This window comes from Rhea pennata, chromosome 15 (assembly GCF_028389875.1).
Source record: "Rhea pennata isolate bPtePen1 chromosome 15, bPtePen1.pri, whole genome shotgun sequence".
NCBI lineage: Eukaryota > Metazoa > Chordata > Aves > Rheiformes > Rheidae > Rhea > Rhea pennata.
In genome coordinates, this window is record NC_084677.1 from 11944846 (window position 1) to 11965317 (window position 20472).

Below are 20472 nucleotides of genomic sequence, written 5' to 3' on the forward strand. Positions count from 1 at the left end.
TATTATGAGATCCCATTTCTGCCAAAATATTCTCTTTTTTCCTAAGTTCCCCTGTCCTGAAAAAGGTGTTTATGATGAAGAAAAATTAGAAAAAAGTCCTTTGAAATAATTAACGTCTGAAAGGTAAACAGAAAGTTGTAAAGTATAACAAATATGATTAAAAAAGACATCTGTTAAGCCTCACATATCATTTGCTCATAAAAAGGATTTACTGCAGAAGGAACATTTAATTGTGCAGCAGATCCCTTGAAGAAGGCAAAGGCCTGAATTTAGCCTTAATGGAACTTACTATGAATCAGTAAAATGAGAAGGAAAGATAAAGAAATGTAATAGTTTACAAACTCTAACTGTACTTTGCTTCAAATACAACTCACCCAGAATACTTTAAAAATCTGTAGAATTATAACTAACATGCACATAAATCAAGAGGACTAGGTCAAGTCTGCCTTTCCTTACAGCATGAGAGGACATAAAATAGGAAGTAAATCTCTGTAACTCATTTTATAAAATGCCATTGACACATGACCATTCCGTGCCATTTTATGAAGGTGACTGCAGAAGGGAAAGGGGGGGGGGAAGGAGAATAAAGCCTACAGTAGAGAAAAGGAAAATCAAATTCAGAATAAAGTATTTGAAGTCTGTTGACCATACTTGAACAAAGTAACATGAAGCAGAACAGCAAAAAATGGCTAAGTAAAACCAAATCAGAAGCAAAGGGAACTTCACATTTTAAATAGGATTATCAGATCAATGTTTAAAGTCAAGAAAAAAAAAGTAAACAAAGTTCTCACTAAAGCTACCAACAACAGAAACATTTCTGCGACTTAACCAAATTTGTTAATTCATTTAAAATGGATTAAACATGGGGTAAAGAAGATGAACAAAACCTCCACTACACAATGACAGAAATCTGTATATTTACATGCAAGATCAGTGCAATAAAACCCCAAAGTGACCTTGATTATAAAGAAATGAAATCGAACATTCTGCTCTTATTGGGCATGTAAAAGTGTAAAATTTAAAATGAAACCCTCACTTTGCAAAAACTTGTATACCTGCTTAACTTTGCACACAGGCAGGAGCTGCCATGCAGTCAAAGGACTTATTTCACAGTATTACACAGTTAAAAATCCTTTAAATTCCAGAATGTTACCATTATATTTTAAAGATGTAACAAGATTGCATTTAGGCTAATCAAAGAGTGATTGTTTACATGGAAAAGCACTTGAGAGAAATACAATTGAAAAAGTTTGGAAACTGAATGACAGACTTGATGGTTAAATAGATTTTTCGTATTTAATAAACCATTAGAAAGCCATTTTATTATCCACACCCTTGCAAGAGGTGTAAAGCAACCAGAAGCCCAAAACTTAGTTCTGAACCTGTACCACCTCTTGCATCCTTGGGAAACCCAACTCGTTGGAGGTAAAGGAGTCTACGTCAGCCCCGCTGTAAACTGAGTACTGTGCTTATCCCACAGAAGTGCTTTGAGACCAAAAAGGCCACTGAAGTTTTTGCCATAGGCACTTCAGTGTGATACAATAATTCTTTGAAACTCTTCTGTCAATTTGTCAGTCTCATCGACACCGAGATGGACTGCTCAGGTGAATAACGTACACTCAGGGCTACATACGCGATCAGAATGAGCTCCTGACAAATAAGCATTTCCCCCCATTTACAAAACAAAGGCAATAAATTTAAGAAAACATTTTCCAAAGTCAGGTTCTGAATCCAGTAACTACTATACCTGAAGTTAATACTAAGTTAATACCATCTTAGTTAATACAGATCAGTCTTACTTCTTGTTTCATGCAGAGTAAACTCATTAAAAAAAAAACACAACAACAAACAGCACGTGTTGTCAGAGTTGTTTACATTAGGCTCCCACACAAAATAAACTACAGCAATTATTCATTTAAAATAGAAACAGCCTCATGCTTTCAGCATACTGTGCCTACAGGCATTTTATATGAAGTTGCTTTCAAAGCATCTTTTTTTTTCTAAACTTAGCTCAAGCTACCCAAGTCAGTGTTTCAGGTAATTAATTGAAACTGATTCAATACTCAGGGTTAGGAAGTTTCTATTTCTCTTTCTCCATAGCTCAGTTTTATCACTACTTTTTAATAAGTTACATTAAACTATTTTAAAAGGTCTTAAATATTTGGAATTAAAGTGTTATGGATACAGAAGAGAAATGTCCACAGTACATAAGACCCTGAAAGCTGCATAAGTCTAAGTATTTTGGCTCCATATCCCGACAAACCCATTAAGCAACAAATAGGGTTGCAGAGGACAAGTGTGGGAGCTGGGCACCGGGAGCGCTAGGCGGTGATGTACTCGTGCTGCTCCACCTTCGCCTTCTCGCAGGGCTTCATTTTGGACTCACGTGAATGAAAAGCCTGTACTATTTTAAACTGAGTAAAAATATTAGCTTCCGTTATTTTGAAAAGAAGTGTGACTTCTTTTTTTGTTAACATTTTTAGCAAAGATCGATCTATGAGCCTAAAACCCCTTTTTCTCCTCCCCTACTATGTTTTGATCTCTCAGTCAAGAAAAAAGTTTCAGTGGGTTTCCTACTGAAGAGTGACTGCTTTAAAGAACTGCTATATGCTCCATTGAAAAAAAGTTAGATTGGAATTGTTTTTAAAACCTGCTGTGATGCTGAACAGATGTTAATTAACATGAAATATTTATCTTTTTTCAAATGATTAGTAAGCATAGTAAACTAAATTTAATGTTAAAAACGGAAAGGAAAAGCCTATGCTACATTAATAATGGATGAAAAATGGCAAACTTGTTTTTCCACCTGCTACTCTCGTTACTAATATCTTTAAAGACTGCTACAGGCATCTTTTTTTAACCAAACATATTAAAAAACTCACAATATATTAAAATATGTATGTCAGACTGATCTTTCATAAGGCCTTGAAAATCTTATATTCAATGGCTTTTCATACTTGAGCTGCAGTCTCGTTAAACAAATAAGTGACTTGTAATCCTTACACAAGTCAGGCACAAAGAAAATAAAAATTACAACACAAGCACAAGCCTGAACTTGTCCGTATGAGGCCCTGCTGTTTTTAGGCAGATTAGTTGGGGAAGATCACACAACGGAGCTAATCTGTATTTTTCACAAGACTGGAACAAGCAAGTGGTATTAAACAGCCAAAACTGAAGTTCTTTATGAGTTTCCAGTACTAACAAAATAAAGAAGAAAATATTTAAGTTGTAGTTGTAAATGATACTTGAAATTCAATAAAATTTGAGTGTATTACTGCAATTTTTACAGTACGTCTTTGCATTGCTGTTGAGTTTCCCAGCCTCAGAACTGAAGAAACCCCCAAACACAAAAATCCAAAACACAGATTAAGCCTAGAGTTTTGATAAAAACTTCTTCCTCAGAATTTCAAGACAAATATATTTGTTTCTTAGGAATGCTAATGACATCTACAAGGGATACTAGACTTTTTTTTAGTTTTTTTTTTTTTTAAGATATTTTGCACTGTATGTACACAAGTTAGACTCTTGGTTAAAGAATCTACGAACTAGTTATATATATGATGGCATTTTCTTTGTGATTATGTCATTTACTTTCCAACTGCCATCTATTTCTCCCATTAACAAGACACATTTCAATATCATACAATGAACAAATTAAGATAGCTTATTTTTATCCACACGTGCTCACAGGCTTATTTCTTTGTCTGCCAATAGACAGATTTGTGGAAAAAGAGAAGATGGAGAAAAGAGAGAAAAAAAAAACAAAAGAAAACCCACGACTGCTAAGGATCAGCCGAGCACGAGCAGAGCGGCCTCCTGCCTGTTGCGCTTTACACCCAACCCCAGCGTCTCGCGCTCGTCCTGCACTTGGTAAGTTCAGGGGGCTGCCAGGGGAACGCGCCCCCCCAGCGCGCCCCCACTAAAGCTTCTCCCTCTCTGAAATTAATGTTTTCTGGACACCCACACCACAGTCAGGACAATGTCGCACGTACACACAGGTGAATTTCAGGACAGTCTTTCCAGGGTCCGTGTCGCAAAGATGACGTCTTTGCTACCTGTGACGGTAACGTGCAATTCAACCGTTTCAGTACAGACAGAAAATCTCCGAGAAGGCCCTCTGTGGCATTTCCACCATTCTCTCAGGCCTCGGAGGCACACCATGAAGGTATCAAGTAAAGGCACACTTCTTGCAGGCGTTTCGAATACCTCATTTTCCCCTCGAGGGCGCGTGGCCACGTGTTATTACGGACGACCTGCACGAACCTTTCCCGAGACGTTGCAGGCCCGTGCACGGCTGTTGCCCCTCAACCAGGTGAGGCATCATAAGGCCCACGACTGCCGACGCTGCCTGCACGATAGCCACTCTGACAAGTTCAGGGCAAGAGACTGCCAGAGTGCTACACCTATACTTTTTCACTCGCTAAACCCAAGAGATGTGCTTTAATATACAGGTAGCATGCAAGTTGGTGCTAAGAAAAGTCTGTGAAACTGATTGAGGCACACGACCCACGATCTAGAGATTACCTGCAAATCAAGCTAAAAAATAACTGGAAAAATGTTGTGTCAATGTCTGTCGACCTTTCCTTCTGGTGCCGCTACTCCTCAGCGCCCCCGAGACTGTCTGTAGAGAACGTTGTGTACTTCCATTTCTCTTCTCCTCTTCAGCCATTCCCAGGGCCCTGAAGTTTACACCTTCCATTAAGAAGGTTTCCAGTGTAAGGTATAACAATACACACAGAACAAGCTTTCTTGTTGGCAATCTTACAAGAACAAGCTGCAACGTCTGCTTTTAAGCATATACATTCCTTCATGTTTAGTAACAAACCTCGGTTCCCACCTCTTGTTCACTCTTTCACTTGGCAGGATCATTTCTGCTTTTTACTTTGAGGGAAGGATTACATAACTTCAAAGGAATAAAATCTTAAAGTAACGATTGTCCTGCTTCATTGAATGGTGCCATCTGATCTGCCGTGCTCCCTCACGGTCCAGGATGTGTTTTGGGGCCACCTTCCTCACTGATTATCTATTGCTCTGTGATGCCTTTTTTCTTTGTTAATTATGGTTCTGGATAGCAACAGGGTAACAGGTTTCTCTTCACTTTCTGTTTCATTTATTAACACTACAATGCCAGGTTTTCTCTACTGCTTTTGAACACCAACTCGTAGGAGTTTTTGCCAGGCCATTGGCAGGGCTTGTTGATGAGCACTGTGTGCAGCCTTACTTCAGCATTTTATCTCAGTGTGAATGCTTACAACACCCTCTGCCCTCTATTGAAATACCATGTGATCCAGGTGACAAGATCTGCCAAGATTTGTTTTCCACATGTTCTTCCTTTAACAAACAGGGTCACAGCTCCTTTAGGCAGCCAGACTTTAAATTACATGCATAAAGCTCTAAGCCTGTGACAGACCCACAGAATAATCTGTAATATATAGTGCCTGAATAGTTAATTTGATTTATAAATCAGGGAACACAAACAGCTTCCAGAAGCTCTGCAATTCATGTTTAGGCCAACTATTATATATAGTTATAATAATTTAACTAACTAATATAACACAGTAATATATATATATAAAAGTCTCTATATAGAGAGAATTAAGTTCATGCTCATATTTAACAATCTAAGCCTACAGGGTATTTTTTTTCATTACTTCCAACATATTTTCATCATATATTTATATTCAGAACACTGAGCATGAAAAGCCACAGTTTTGATTCTAGAGAAAAAAAAACATTGATATGATTGTTTGGTTTGCTTTAAATTTATAAATGACCTTGAAGAGTAGAGCTACCAATAGGAGGAAGTTTCCACTAATCCAATTACTGTTTTCTTCAGGAGAAAGTTACCTAAAAGGCTGTCTCTTCTCCTTCTAGCCTCCTTATGGTGATTGGAGGGCTACATAGCACAGAAACAAGATGCTACTGCAAAATTTAAAGATACAGATGTTCACTTCTGAAAAACAGGAAAATACTTTGCATTTCATTTTCAAGACAGCTTTCTATTTTCTTTCCTTGTTATAAGAATTCAGTGGCTTCTTCCAATTCAATTTCATTATAAACACGGAACAACAGAACTTTATTAATGCTCCATAAGAAAAGCTGGCCTGATACACTAACTGCTTCAACTGCAGCATCTAAGCTAATTTCCCAGAAGTTTCCCAGATGAGGTGCTGAAGGGGTTCTGCAGTTGCTGGCTCACTTCCCTCACCTTTCTATCCAACATAACCTGTTCCAAGAGCCGAACATTTATACTACAGAAGAGAGACATGTGCTGCAGTTAGATGGAGATAGGAGAAGGTGACAGATCTCTTTTCTTTAGATTAAATGAGCGAGTGAAGGAAAGGGTGCTAGGTGTCATCTTTCTAAGACAAGTGAAATTGGATTCCAGCTGGAAGAGTCAATTTAGCAGATAAAGTAAGCTAACACCTCCCCCCCTTTTATTAACTGAAGTGCAACTAGCTAGATTTATCCCAAATGATGTAATTTTTCCTTTTTCTGCTTGGCTTTCTCAGTAGTGAGATTGACACTTAAGTGGTGTATTATAAAGGTAGATAATTATTCCTAGCTTTTAAGAGTACAGGCCCAAATGGCTCTTTTGCTTATTAATCAGGAAGGAAAAAACACAGTTTTGAATAACAAATACTTGCAAGATCATGTTTTAGGGAGACAGAATATGAAGATACTGCTTTACATTACAGCCTGATTAGACTTTTTTCAGCATAAAAATATATATTTTTTAGCAAAATAAAAAAATTCCCTTTTTAGCTCCAAAAATTGTTCTGTATTAGTTGACCTCTTTAAGCTCAGTTTCTCTTATAGAAAATTTCCTATTTCTGTAGATAAAAAAGAGGAGGGAAAGAAAAGTCCACTGGAAGTTATCACTTAAAAAATAAACAGTACTGTTTATAAATTTAGTTTTATACTACTAAATTAACATTAAATTTTCATTATTATTGAATTGTTACTGTTCTAGTTTGTTTTGAAAAACTAGAAGTTAGTTATCAGTCTCTGAAGGTTCTCTATGATTCTGTCAGAAAGTGTTCTGTTGTTCTTACTTACACAGATTAATGAGAAATTGAACTATTGGATAAATTACAGGCCTAATTCACTAATCATTAGCCAATTCTGAACGAACACATGGTTTACCAACCAAGACTTTCAAAGTAATATGTAGTTACCGTGATAAATATATAGACATTTGGCTAACTGCAGATATGTATAAAGGCTCTCAAAAAAGGAAACATGCATACACAGAACCCTCCTACCCCCCTAGTTATCCACCTCCCAGTGTTACTACATATATGTGTTTTGTTAAGTCGAGCAGTTATAGCCCATCACTTCACAATGTAAATTTTGTACTTGAGTAGCATGACAACATTGCGGAGACCTTTAAAATTACAATACTCTCTCAGCAAATATACCTTAAATATATTTGAACACGTCTTTTAAAACAGAAGGAGCCAAGGCAGTCAAGTATTTTGTGCATGAGAAGAATACACGTATCAGAGTTCAATGTTCCTCCTTGAATTAGGAGTCTAACCCCCCCCCCCCCCCCCAAATCTTGCAGATACTGTCCAGTAGGGATTTCACTTATGTGCCATTAAAAGATTATCCCCAGCCATGTCTCCCTATCTTGAAATGACCAGAACACAGAGCAATCTTTTAGCCCAATACTTGCTTCCATAAACTACCTGCAGTGGTTTTTAACCGTGAAACAGCTCCTAATAAAAAAAAAAAAAAAAAAACTTGTGTTTTTCCAAGTTCTTCGGTTTCAGATTGCAGGTGAGCAACAGCTTTTGCACACCTGTTTCCAGGTAAGTTTTAACAGAACGAGACTATGAAAATAATAAGCCTATAACACAAAATAATTTAAACAAACACTCCCCTCCCTCCTCAATTTTGTCTTCTCCAATTTTTCTTTAAACATGCTAAACTTCTGCAAGCTTAGTTCTACTGGTCAAGACTATGCAATGTAGTATTTTCCTTAAAATTTATTTTTTGCAGGTTGTCAAACAAGGAATAGTTTACGCTTACTTCCTGAGCATTACTAGGCTCTGTGTTCAGACCATAATCTAACTGTGGGTGACTCCTATAGATATGGTTGCCACACAACAAATAGAGACTTTACACCCACAATATTATAAAAGTCTTTAGCACCTGCCAGTTATCATAGCTACAAGAGGCTAGTTAGGGAATATATGAGGAACAAATATTCAATGAATGTGCAGGAACTAACTTCCTGATTCCTTGAGCAAATGAAGAGGGAAGACAGATTAGATTATTGAAAAAAAGAGTGTTTATTAAAATTGTAAGCACTGAAAACCTATTAGACAAAAGCTTATAATCCCATATTTGGGGCAAAACAAAAAGGGTTAGCAACACACCATGAATAGTACTATTTTTAGCACTGTACCAGCAGATTAGCATATATATAATGAAGTTATTTTTAATGCATTATTGAGATCCCAGATTTTACAGTGCTGCTGTGGTATGTTGTAATTTGAATAATATGAAATAGTAACATTTTAGATGTGCAGTTTCTTGTTTCCTTAGCTTTTCTTCTTTGCGCAATTTCTAAAAGGTGCCTAGTCCAAAGAAGGGATGCAATAATCTTTTGTTTTAATTATTATATAAGTAACTGTAGTTTCTCCACAACTCCAAATCACAAAAACAATTCTTATGTTCTTCTCTTCCATGAAGATTCCATATAAAAATTGAAAGAAAGAAATGGACATTTCAGATTGCTGGATAACTTGAACTACACAAATTCAGGTTATGCTCACAGCTAAGTCTAAGGGGACTTAGAAATTTAGGCAACTCAAAAATTTGAAAAAAAAGTTGATTTAAATCAACTTATCCCTTATTTATAAGAAATATATTATGAATGCAATAGATCCTTGTACTTCCTCAACTTACTTATATTAAGTTATTTTATATTAAAATATTTCAGAGAACTTTAACTTAACTTGAAAGATACAGATATTTAGTACCAAAGCTCTTGTATCAGCTGGAACACCCAGATTTACTTTTCATTATCTTATTTCCCTTTTCTGCTTCCATTTCATTCTAAAGAAGACAGTTCTTTCTCTGTGTTTTCTGACAATATTAGTTGATTTTTTCCCCCTTATTCTGCCCTCTATGTATTTTACCCTTTCTGTAAAATATTTTCTTCCCTATTTCTTTTCTATTCCTATTTTCACTGTGCCTTGACACTTGGCAAATTTCTAGCTGTATCCTTGACCATAAGCCCATTTTACTGTCTCATTACAGAAAGAATGTATACTGCTGTTTCCTTATGAGAAGGAGAGATGGATTGACTGTGTTTTTGATTCAAATCTTTCCATCACGCCTGGTGGTAAATATGCTCCAGGTCACCCAGCCGGTTTGGTTTGAGCTGTAAAATGACTCAGTGTAATGTTCCAGTAAAGATTCTCTATAGATTGTAAATAATATTGTGTTGTATCCATCTAAGCCTTGTAGTCCATTTAAAATTAAGTACAGGAAGTTTGATGCAACACAACTGAATTTCAAATAATACATTACGTTTCCATCTGCCAAAACTAAAGGTCAATTTCTACAGAAAAGACTCAAAACTCAAAATCCTGCCTCACTTCCCTGTTTAATCTTCAGAAGACTGATTTTAATACAAACTGTATTTGCAAAGAATATGTAAGTTGATATGCTATTGGGGGTAGTGGTGAAGGGGCAATCTTGTTCTAAACCTCCTTTTCCAGCCAGAAAGTACCGAGGGTTTGATCAGTGAGATACCAACGCAGTGGAGGAGACATCTACGTTTTAGATGACTCAAAGATAATTTGCTGATAAGTGATCTGACCTTAATTTCTACTATAGAAGAGACAGTGTCATCATCAGACGTAGAGAAACAGCACTGTGGATTTCTGTCTACAGTAAGCCTTGCTGTCCATATGCTAATTGCCTTGAGTGTAGTTAAATGGGTAATCCATGTGGGTTTTCTGTTTATTTTTAAACAGATTAGTTTCAAGAGACAATACTTACTCTGCAAGAGACAATACTTACTTCGTATGTTATGACTGTTTTCTACTCAGAGGAAAATATTTAATTTTTTGGTTTTAAAAAGTCCTAAACATTGAAACTCCAGACTAACTTGTAGTATTGAAGTATTCAAGTATAAGTATTGAAACTATACTACCTCAGTTTGGGCTCAAATATTAAAGCACGCCAGAACCCTTAGATTCTAACCCTTAGATAAACTCATTGTTGGTTTATCTGATTCCCTGTGAACAGCCAGGATATTGTTTTAAATATTGAAATTATCTCCTTCTGACATCCATGGGAGTGTTGCCATTGACTTCAATAATACAAAATAGAGGAAAAAGCTTTGGAATGAAATTTGAAAGAAAAGCAAAAAAGTTAGAGGTATTCTGAACACCAGATTTGGATAAAAATAACATACGGATGTAAAGTTATGGGAATTGCTCCTCTCCCTGCTTCTTTCCTGGTCACCTTTAGACTAGTGCTCTTTTTAAAACAAAAGTGTGTGTTAGCTCACTTAATCCTCAAGAGAATACACTCTGGAACAGCAGTTCACAGGCACTAACAAAACAACAGCTCAGCTGACTACAAGTGACCTCTCTTTTGGCGAGGATGATAGAAGTATCATGCATGACAGAGCTATTACTGGTCAATAATAAGTATTTTGCCAAAGCTAAAGGCTGCTTCTCACTAAGAGACAATTCTGCAGGGGTCTGAGCCTGCAGGAACTCCACCAGGGAACCGATCCCAGCGGAGTGTGGCCAGCCTTTACATATCTGATACTGCCCAGCATGTGTGTTTTAATACTGTTAAATACTAAAAAGTAAGAGCTATGCAGTAAATTAGTTTTTTAACAAAAGACACCTGGAATCCTAGTACATCATATTTCTTTGCTAAATAGTTCAACATTGTAGCCTAGCTTCAGAACTGTCACAGCTTTTTTTTTTTTTTTTTTTCCCTATTTAAGAAAATGTGAATAATCTCTCACAGACTCCTAAACTATTACTGTAGTGCCCTCTTCCAATGTTCACTGACTTTCTGTATCTCAAAATTAAGTATTCTATCGGAAAGTGTACTGGAGGAAATCCAGAGTCACTGTTTTCATTAGGAAGAAAGATTTTTCTGCTGTAACAGTTTCAGTAGAAGATGAACAGACTGCCGCATTAGAAACCTGATCTCAAAGAAGGCCAGGACATATGTTTTCTCTGTATATTATATGGAGAAAAATGGAAAGAATTCATAATTAGATGAAAAATATATTTTCAGTAGCAATTCTGCATTGTCCCCTCTGCTAGGGAATAGTAGTTATTTTCAGAATTCAGCTCTAGGCTATTTTCAAACACACAGAGAATATCCCACAGTCATACAAAGTTCAATAAATACGATACCCCATGCATCTGACAACTGCTTGATTAGAATAATATACAAAAGTCTAGATTACATTTTGTTGTTTTTGAAGCTGTGAATGGTTAATACTTTCTCATACAAACTTTCTCATACTTTTCTTCTATAGTTTCAAACCAGTAACTCTGTTTTGTATAAACAACTTGCAAAGCAAATACAGAAAGCAACTACATTAGGACTGTTTGCTTTTTTCTGTTTGCTGTTCTGCCGCTCCCAGCTTTGAACACAGAATGTTAACAGTCACACAAAAGTGGCTTCAGAAAAAATTGTAAAAAATGCACGCAGGCGCAAAGAAATTGGTATTCACTATTTAAGGACAGTCTTTCCCTCACTCCTCCTTCAATTGAATCACTAAGAAACATTACTAAGAACATTCCTTTTGATCAGCCTAAGTTCATATACTACAGTAAGTTAAAGTTACAGGAGAAGATACATGATGCATCATTGTAAGAGTCCTCCAGTGCCTGTAATCAAAAGTACAGATCCAAAACACTGTATCAGGTTTGTTTTTTTTGTCAAGAAGCAGACTGAGGCTTTGAACAACTTGTTTCCTCTTTACAATATAGTTCCTGTTCCTTTGTTTTGCAGTGATGTTATACTCTTTTATCAGTAACATTACAAATGCTTCCATGACAATGTCACTTCTGTAGATCAAGCACTATCATTTCAGGGCTAGCCAAAGGTGTATAAAGCAAAGTGCTGAAGACATTCTTTCAAAAATTCAGCTATTACTTTCAGGGAAGTACAGAACTTGGATTAATTTTACATTCCTGTAAATGTACTGTATCTTTGACTCTATCATTCCTCTTCCAAAAGTTCAAGATTGAAACTACAAAATAAAGTATCTGAGAAATTTTAGAGATATTCTTGGTCAAAATATTGACTCTTCACAGTCAAATGCATACAGAAAATACTGTTTTAGTCCAGGAACTGCTATTATATGCTAGTACTCCTAAAACCAACATTCTGTTCCTGAAATCTTTATTCATTCATCTTTATACTAAATCAAACTACATATTTTCCTATACTTATTTAATACAGAATAATGTGATCTTCAAAACCACCCATGCTTTTGAATTCATAAGACAAGCAGAAATATGTCAGAAATACTTTTATAAAAGTAAAAAGTGAAAAATGTTTCTTCAAACTGTTGTAAATGAAAACATTAATGGCCTAAGAAATAATATATTTTAAAGTGATCTAATCCCTTTCATCTATGCAGTACTTAGAGTAACATGCCCTTTTTCCAAACCTTTTTTAGTTTACATTAGTTCTGTGAAATGCAAGCTGGAAACAAAAATGAAGTGTATGCTTTGAAGTAATTTAATAAAATGAGATTTCACTTACCTAATTCTTTAGAAACTGGAGAATCAGCTGATATATCTCCAATCTTTGCAAGGCTATCATAATATGCTCTTCCAGCCACTATCATAGCTTATAGAGGGGAAGAGAGAGAAAAAAAGAAAGAAAGAAAGAAAGAAAAGAGTTAAAACAAAGGTTATCAAAGGCTTTTCCACTTCCATTAATCTATGATCTCAAGAAGTTTTGGAGTCTGGGACAGGCTGTAAGAGAGGTATGTGTCAATAAGGGAACCCTGTTGTCTCAGCAAATCACTCAAGTCCTTGAGCTTCCTAGTAAATTCTGGAACTAGGTGACAGAAAGACAGGAGAGCAGAATAGATAAATAAATTTGCAGCCTGCTATTGAGTTCCATCTTTCAAATATATCCAGGAGTAATCAGCATCTGTAAGTACAGTGCCAGCCCTAAGCCATTGGTCAAGACATAAAAAAAATTCCTCAATACAGATGACCCATGTTGGAAAAAAGCAAAATGTAATCCCGAATTTACTAGGAATCCCTAGGTCTCTTCCTCATATTCCCAAAGTTAAAGGTCTGCCAGCCAGAAAGACTTTAAGTTTTCGCTACTGAGACCTAGCTATTGCCCATGAGAAAGTGAACCTACGGTTCCAACAAGGAGACATGAAGTCCTTCAAAAGTAAATCATCATTTACTGTTGAAGTAAGCTGTAATAGAGTAACTCACATCACAAAATGATGACAAAAAGTGCATCAGGTATGACATATGGACAAAAAAGAAGTAAATTGTGAAAGCTTCAATACATCCAATACTGCCACTCCTAAAAATTACCATTATGGATAACACTGTGCAATTATCATATACTGCAGTGACAAAGACGATTCCTTGTCAGGGACAGCGAGACAGAGCCAAGGGGAAATTCCAGAATCCTGTAAGGATCCTCTCCAATTTTTCCACTTCAGGGAAACTTTAGACTCCTTAAATAGTAAGGCTTCAAATACTAAGTCTTTGAAATATGATCTCCAGGTTATAAAGATTTACGATAGATAACCAGATCTGCCATTTTTCTCATAGTTTTCAACTGGCACTGTTAATGTTCCTTAGATTATTATAAATCACATTATTCAGCAGAGTAACTTTTGGTAGATTTCTAGTTTCTGCGATAGATGTGAAAAATTACCATTGATATACATAATTTCTGCATTGATTTATTTTGATTCTTTAGGGAAACGCCTACCCTTATCTTTGTCACTGAATTCAGAAGAGCAGGGAAAGCTGTATCCCAAGTGTTTTAAGCAATAAAACCTAAGCTAACAGGTGCATGCACAATTTAAGAAGAATCCTGAAGGTTTCACATTCCATTCCCAACCAGCTCATCCCTATTTAACCCTTGGACATTCATCCATTCATCTTTCTTTTCAGGACCATCCTTTTTTTTTTTTTTTTTTTTTTCCTCCCCACAATTTTATTGTCTATAGTTCAATTCCAGCTTTACAGGAATCACGAAGCATTTAACATATATCACTAATGTTTCATTTATTCTCAGTTAATCATTTCCTGGTTATATCTGATTCAAATAGTGAAGCTCTTTTTGTTAGAACAAACATGGAAACATTGAGATTCAAACTGCGGGGAGGCTAGTAGTGAGCAACAAAACACACATATAGTAGTAGGTCTGCACCGTGCAGTGGATTCCTGACATCTTGAGGGTATTTAGAACTGATCTGCACACTACAAACATAAAGAAATTATGAGAAAAAATGGCAAGGTTTTATTGCAAAAGGCAATGAAAAATATTTATTGTCTTTTTTCATTTTTTTTGTTATAGTTAATTTCTTACCCTAAAGTATAGCCAAAGTGTAATCCAAGCAGACTCACTGTTGACTTTAGAATATTCTCTTTTGGGAAGGATGGTCATTGCCAGTTTTACAATTTTAGGTCTGTATTTTATATATATATATTTTTTTTTATGGGCAAAGGTGACATCTTTGGTTACCTAACAGTACACTCCCTGATAGGCCTGAAATGATGACTTCCGTGTTCCAGATGAAACAAAGATTCCGTTCGAGGTTTCAGGCCCCTTTGCACTCTACACAACTCTTTTCTGTTTAAGCTGCTTCTCATAGGTGCTTCTGTTCAAGCTTCCTGAACAGAAGGACTGTAGGGGCACTGCTGATGGCGCAGTGTGCTGCAGGCCGGTAAGGGAAGGGCTTATGTCATTCCATCTTTGCCTAGCTAATGCTTACTCAAGCTAGCCCCGGGACAACCTTACTTTCCAATACAGGCACACTCACAAAAAAGGGGGGGGGCAGGCAGCGAGAGAATGTGTGACTTTTTCCTGTGCTTAGGAAGTTAATGAAGAACTTGACCCGTAGAATCTCTTAAGGGTCCTGTGGCTGGTAAATTGTATTTCTGAAGAAAAGGACCTTTTAACCTCAAAATGCATACAGAATACACTATAAATTTGTGAGAAGCTTTTGTGAGTTTTATGTTCTTTGTCAGCCTATTCCAACTTGTTTGGAAAGCTGCAAAGTGTTTGACTGTTTAACAACAGAATATTTACTCCTTGTTACAGATCTATTTACACTGCTGAGCATTTATGGAGAACAGATTAACAATTTATGAAAGCCCAAAGATGACTTTAACGCAGTTTCTCAGTTGTTCCAATTAAACATTTATTCATGTGAAATTAAGCTTTCATGCTAGATTGCTGATGACAAACTGAATAATAATAAAGAGACAACACAATGTACCAGTAGCAAAGTACAAACACAGCAGAGCTCTGGTATGAGCTCTTTCAGTTAAACATGGAAACACTTGTTATTACTTCTGGTACTACCTAAAGTCTCTAAACTATATTTGCTATTCAGTCAGGTTAGGTATCACAGCAACTAAGTTAACATTTCCCTTATTTTCATCTCCTGCATGCTTTGGTTTCATCTTTTGCTCAAGCCTGATCTAAAATTTGCATGAAGAGATATTTCAGTGTCTACTTGGCTATGCACTACTTCTGCAGTATCACATTTCTCAGAGTACTAGATTACGTGTAGGGAAAAGATACGCCACAGACTGAAAATGAGGTAAAATCAGAGAGACTTTGCGTTGCTTTAATATGGTATCAAGCAGCTCATCAGGTCTGCATAAGTGAAATGGAGCAAGCTTTAACAGGTCTTACAGTATAAGCTTTGGAAAATATTTTTACATAGTTTCTCTGAAGTCGATAATGGAAGTAAGCAACCACTTTATAAAAATTTTGAGACATTAGGCCCTTAGATTCAAATTTATTGATTCTGATTTTGACTCTGTTAAAAAGATAGTATCAGATTTATTATGGATCAAAAAAGAAAAAGATACTCTAATCCACTCCTGCAACTCTTATTCATTAAAGTTTTCCTGTTTGCAGGATTACTTACCTGGGTTGTTACACGTCTGTAGGTGAGTAGAAACAGATCTAAGAATGGGAAGTACCTTTGGAAGATACTTTGAGGAAAAAGAAAACATCTAATTTATATAACTGTTTACTTTTTCTATTTATATTATGATTTTAGTATAGGTTATTTATACTTCAGTTTATTTTGCAATAACTCTAGGCGTGTTTGGGATGTAGTTTCTGCTGTACAGTGCCTGAACTCAGCCAAAATCCTGTGGTCTTCTCATATAAAAAGAAATGTGCTTGTTTGTTTAATACAAAAAATTCAACATGGAATTTATGTTTATGGCCAACATTCATATATAATATGTATATTTAAATGAAAGTTAAATCTTTTTTCTAAGGTTTACATACAGAAGCCTTACCATTAACAGCTTTTTCATAGTTCTTCCCCAGGTTTATTAAATTCCTCAGTCCTGGATTGAACTGTTCCATAACATTCTAGTGAACAGAAAAAAAAAATGAGTATTATAGTCAAGACAATTCAACAGTAGATCAAATCTTCACCTGAATGACAATTTGATCTAGATTTATATTTCATATGTACAGCATATAAAACCTAATGGGATCTATGGGAAGAGAAGGAAGGCAAAGGATAGAAGGGAAAGGAACTAGAGCACTTAAAAAAAAACAGCAAAAGAAAAGTTTTTAGGCTAAACTTCTATTTCAGTTGAGGTTAAAGAGAAAACTGGCTGTTTACTATGTAAAAAAAATGTCAAATGAGATCAGATTTTGATAGTGAAATAACAGCAAGAGAAATATCTTTTCTCCACTGCTTATTATTTTATGTTAAAAAGAAAAATCAGACAATAACAAGAACTTTCTGAAAATTGTTCAAGATTTGAGCATTGCTAAAGAATTTCTGCTAAAGGAAAAAAAAAGAAATGGAGCACTTGCTATTTAAAAGCAACAGAGGAAACTAAAAGATCATCTTTTCTAAGTTGCAGACAGCATTTAGGGAAAGTAGCTCAGACATTTTTTAGCTTGAAAATGCTGTATTTTATACTGTGAAGCTACAGTATTTCTGAAAGGGAAGTGAAAATTATTTGCCTCATTTAAGTGGAAGGAGAAAAAAAAATCCACTGCAGCTGCTCTGGCTGTTAAGTACACTTATTGGCTGAAGCAACCAGACTTTGAAATCCAGCAACCCCAGTGTGGCATGACTGCGCTCATACCCAGCAAATTCTAGCAAGCAAGGAAGTGGTAGCAATTGTGAGTGGCAGTTCCACAGTGCAAGAAAACAGCCACATCATGAAACAAAAAAAGTTTCAAATCTTTTCAGAAAACCGAAAATAACTTAAGCCAGGAGATATGAACCCAAATGTGAAGCTTCCCAAAGTTTAGAACGGGAGGCTGAGAAGTGGGAGGGGAGTGGAAGAAGCTTTGCCCACTTCAAAAAGAGAAGTCACCACAAAATCTGAGCTGTCCCTACTGCATAGGAAAACTTCCATTTTCCTCTCCATGCAAAGACAATAACTATTCTTTTCTCCAAGTCAATATTCCAAAATTACTTGCACCTTATTATGAGCACTGAAAAAAAAGCAAAAAAGCAGATATGCTGATATAAATGCAGAAGTTATTTACTCCTATGAATCATGCCCTTTAAGGTCTCTTGAATACATGTAGTGGTATTCCAAAATACTGAAAGGAATGTTGCAATGAACTTTTGAACAGCACTCGTAAGAATTCTCTTTCTGAAAGATAACCCCAAGTTACTCGTGTTTGGTGGCTGGTCCCTTTCTTCAAGTAGAATTGCCGTCTGAATTATCTTTAAAGAGATGGCACCTTTGTTCAACCCCTTCTACGTACGGAAATGTCTGCACCTGAACAAGGATTACAGAATTTGCCAGATTCCCGTACACGTGCTTGGTCATTTAAAAACTGGTAAAGCCACAATGTTCCAACCCTTCCTTTTCTCTCCTCTGTACAAAATACAATTCCATGTAAAACCAGCTACAAAGTCTCAAGTTTAGCAGTGAAGACTTATTTATTTATTTATTTATCACAATATAAAAGCCTCATATTTCCAGAGCAGGGCCTTAAAATTTCCTAAGAAAAGTAAAACCATTATGTTAAAATACTAAAAATGTAGGAGGATCATGTGGTATTGGAAGACACCAACTTCTTGATTCTGTTACTATTTTTATAAGAACTCACATCTTTCTAGATGTTGTTCAAACAGCAGAACTTTTAAGATCAAGGAATTCAAAATAGATACTTTCTGTTGCAAGAAACAAAAGACACCAAACAAGTTAAATACTATCAGGCTTTCGTCTGTTATGCTACTAATAGAATGAAAATATAAATATTTAGGACATACACAAACCCAGAAAGAACAGGAATACCATTACATTTGTCTTATTTTCAGGCAAGGTCATTGAAACATATATATATATATATATATATATATATATATGTATATGTATATATGTATATATATATTTAATATAGTGCCATACAGGATGACCTCTAGTTAATTTAAAAGGTAAAGAAAAGAATTAACTTCAAATTCCACCAATATTTAGTAATCATGCTAAATAATTCCTTTTATGCAAAACTCTCAAAATATTTTCAATATTAATTTCCTTATTGCATTACATGCTAGCCTAGCACCATTTAATATACTTGACCTCTGTGTATAGTTTTGCTGGAACTAGATAAAAGTATAGGTTCACATATGGGACTGAGTGATGACACCCTTTAAGAAAGGACTTCAGTATGAATTTGATGTCCACCCTGTTGCTCCTATTAAGAGAGCTGATTTTGAGAATGCATACAATCATTCTGTTAATTGTCAAAGTATTTATTTTATTTTAAGCTTTTTATTTATTTAAGAGTCCATCCACTCTACAAGGCCTCCACCATCAGCCCATCTCTCCTTCCTCCCTGATGCCAAGATATAATCCTAACCATCTCTGTGGGGTCCAGTACAACTGCTTCCTTCAAGCAAGCCATGAGTCAAAAACATAAGATCAAGAGTTTCCTTTTAAATCTATAAATTTAACTGTTGCCAAGTCTCTAACTTTCCATTTTCTAGGTAATGGAATTGAGGAATTTGTAGTCCAAGCAATTATTTTATCATTACTCTTTAACAATGACAGCTGATATGTCATTACATAGTGGTATCACAATTCCAAGTGAACATGATACCAAGAGATATAAAACTATTAGGTTCTGATACTGGTACACTATACATTACACAAAACTGGACAGAGGACTGCAAGACCTAGCTCCACTGCCTTTTTTTGTACAAATTAAACAAAAATGGGACTGCTTTCCAATCTATACTATTAACCTCTTGCCCATTCAAACATGATTGCTGCAAGCAAACTACCTGTTGTCCCTGGGTTCCTACACATACATCAACTCACAAACCACATCCAGAAATCATTGGAGAAAGCGTGATTCAGCTTGGCCAACAATGCCAAGGGCCATTCTAGCAACTTAGCGGTAAAGATTTTCAAGCCCTCCCACTGCAACTGTTTAATTTATTACTATAAATTTTGCCGCTGTGCCTCTGCTGCCCTCCCCACAGCTGAAGCACTGTTACTCAGCACCTTTCCTTCAAGGGTGAAGTTGGCTCTTCCTAGTCCCATGTTTTTGTTGTTTCTTCCCAGCAGAGTGCTGAAGAGGTCTGTTGGCACAGAGGGAGTCAATGAATCACAGGAAAAGAATGAGTGTATTAGGGGATCGTGTTAGGATCTAGAGTCCAAGGATGGGGGGAGGAGAAAGGTGTGCAGGAAGTGCAAAGCGCACACATGCACGGTGGGCAAGAATCCCACCACCACCTTGCATTTCCATGCCACACTGAAAATTGTATTCCTGAGAAACAGGTCCTGCTCGCCCCTCCCCAACAAGAGGTTACAGACAAAAACCCTTACTCCCCTGCTACCTACTCAAAAATTCTAATGGTAACAGGGCAACAGTTGGTCTTGAAATAATGATTTTTGGAACGAGTGTCTTAAAGATTCAAGTGGACTCCTGTTTCCTTGGCATCTTCCAGTTTGGATTCCAAACTGTGTAAACGGTGATTGCACCTGCATCATTAACTGTTTTCATTTCAAAATAAGTGAATAAAACCAGCAAGAACAGCTGTACCCTCAAGAGCTCCCTCCTCTGAAACCAGACACTGTAGTTCTTCACTTTCCCTAGCAGACTTGATATGCATCAGGTATTCGTGTACAGGAGATACAGACCACGCGGTGAAAACACAGCGGGTCTACTAAGTACAGAGCAATCTCAGGAAGAATTTCAGTACATCTGCTCAACGTGTATGTAAAATTGCTGGGAAAGATGAAGAAACAATTT

At 36.2% G+C, this 20472-nt stretch overlaps 1 protein-coding gene across 1 annotated transcript in view; it reads right to left on the minus strand.

The window, feature by feature from the left end:
- BAIAP2L1 (BAR/IMD domain containing adaptor protein 2 like 1) overlaps positions 1–20472 on the minus strand; it is a 43280-nt gene that overhangs the window by 17134 nt on the left and 5674 nt on the right. Inside the window, exons 2-3 of the mRNA XM_062588567.1 lie at positions 16530–16605; positions 12766–12852 (exon numbers count right to left, since the gene is read on the minus strand). Coding sequence (XP_062444551.1) covers positions 12766–12852; positions 16530–16605 — 163 coding nt within the window. The remainder of the gene's footprint in view (positions 1–12765; positions 12853–16529; positions 16606–20472) is intronic.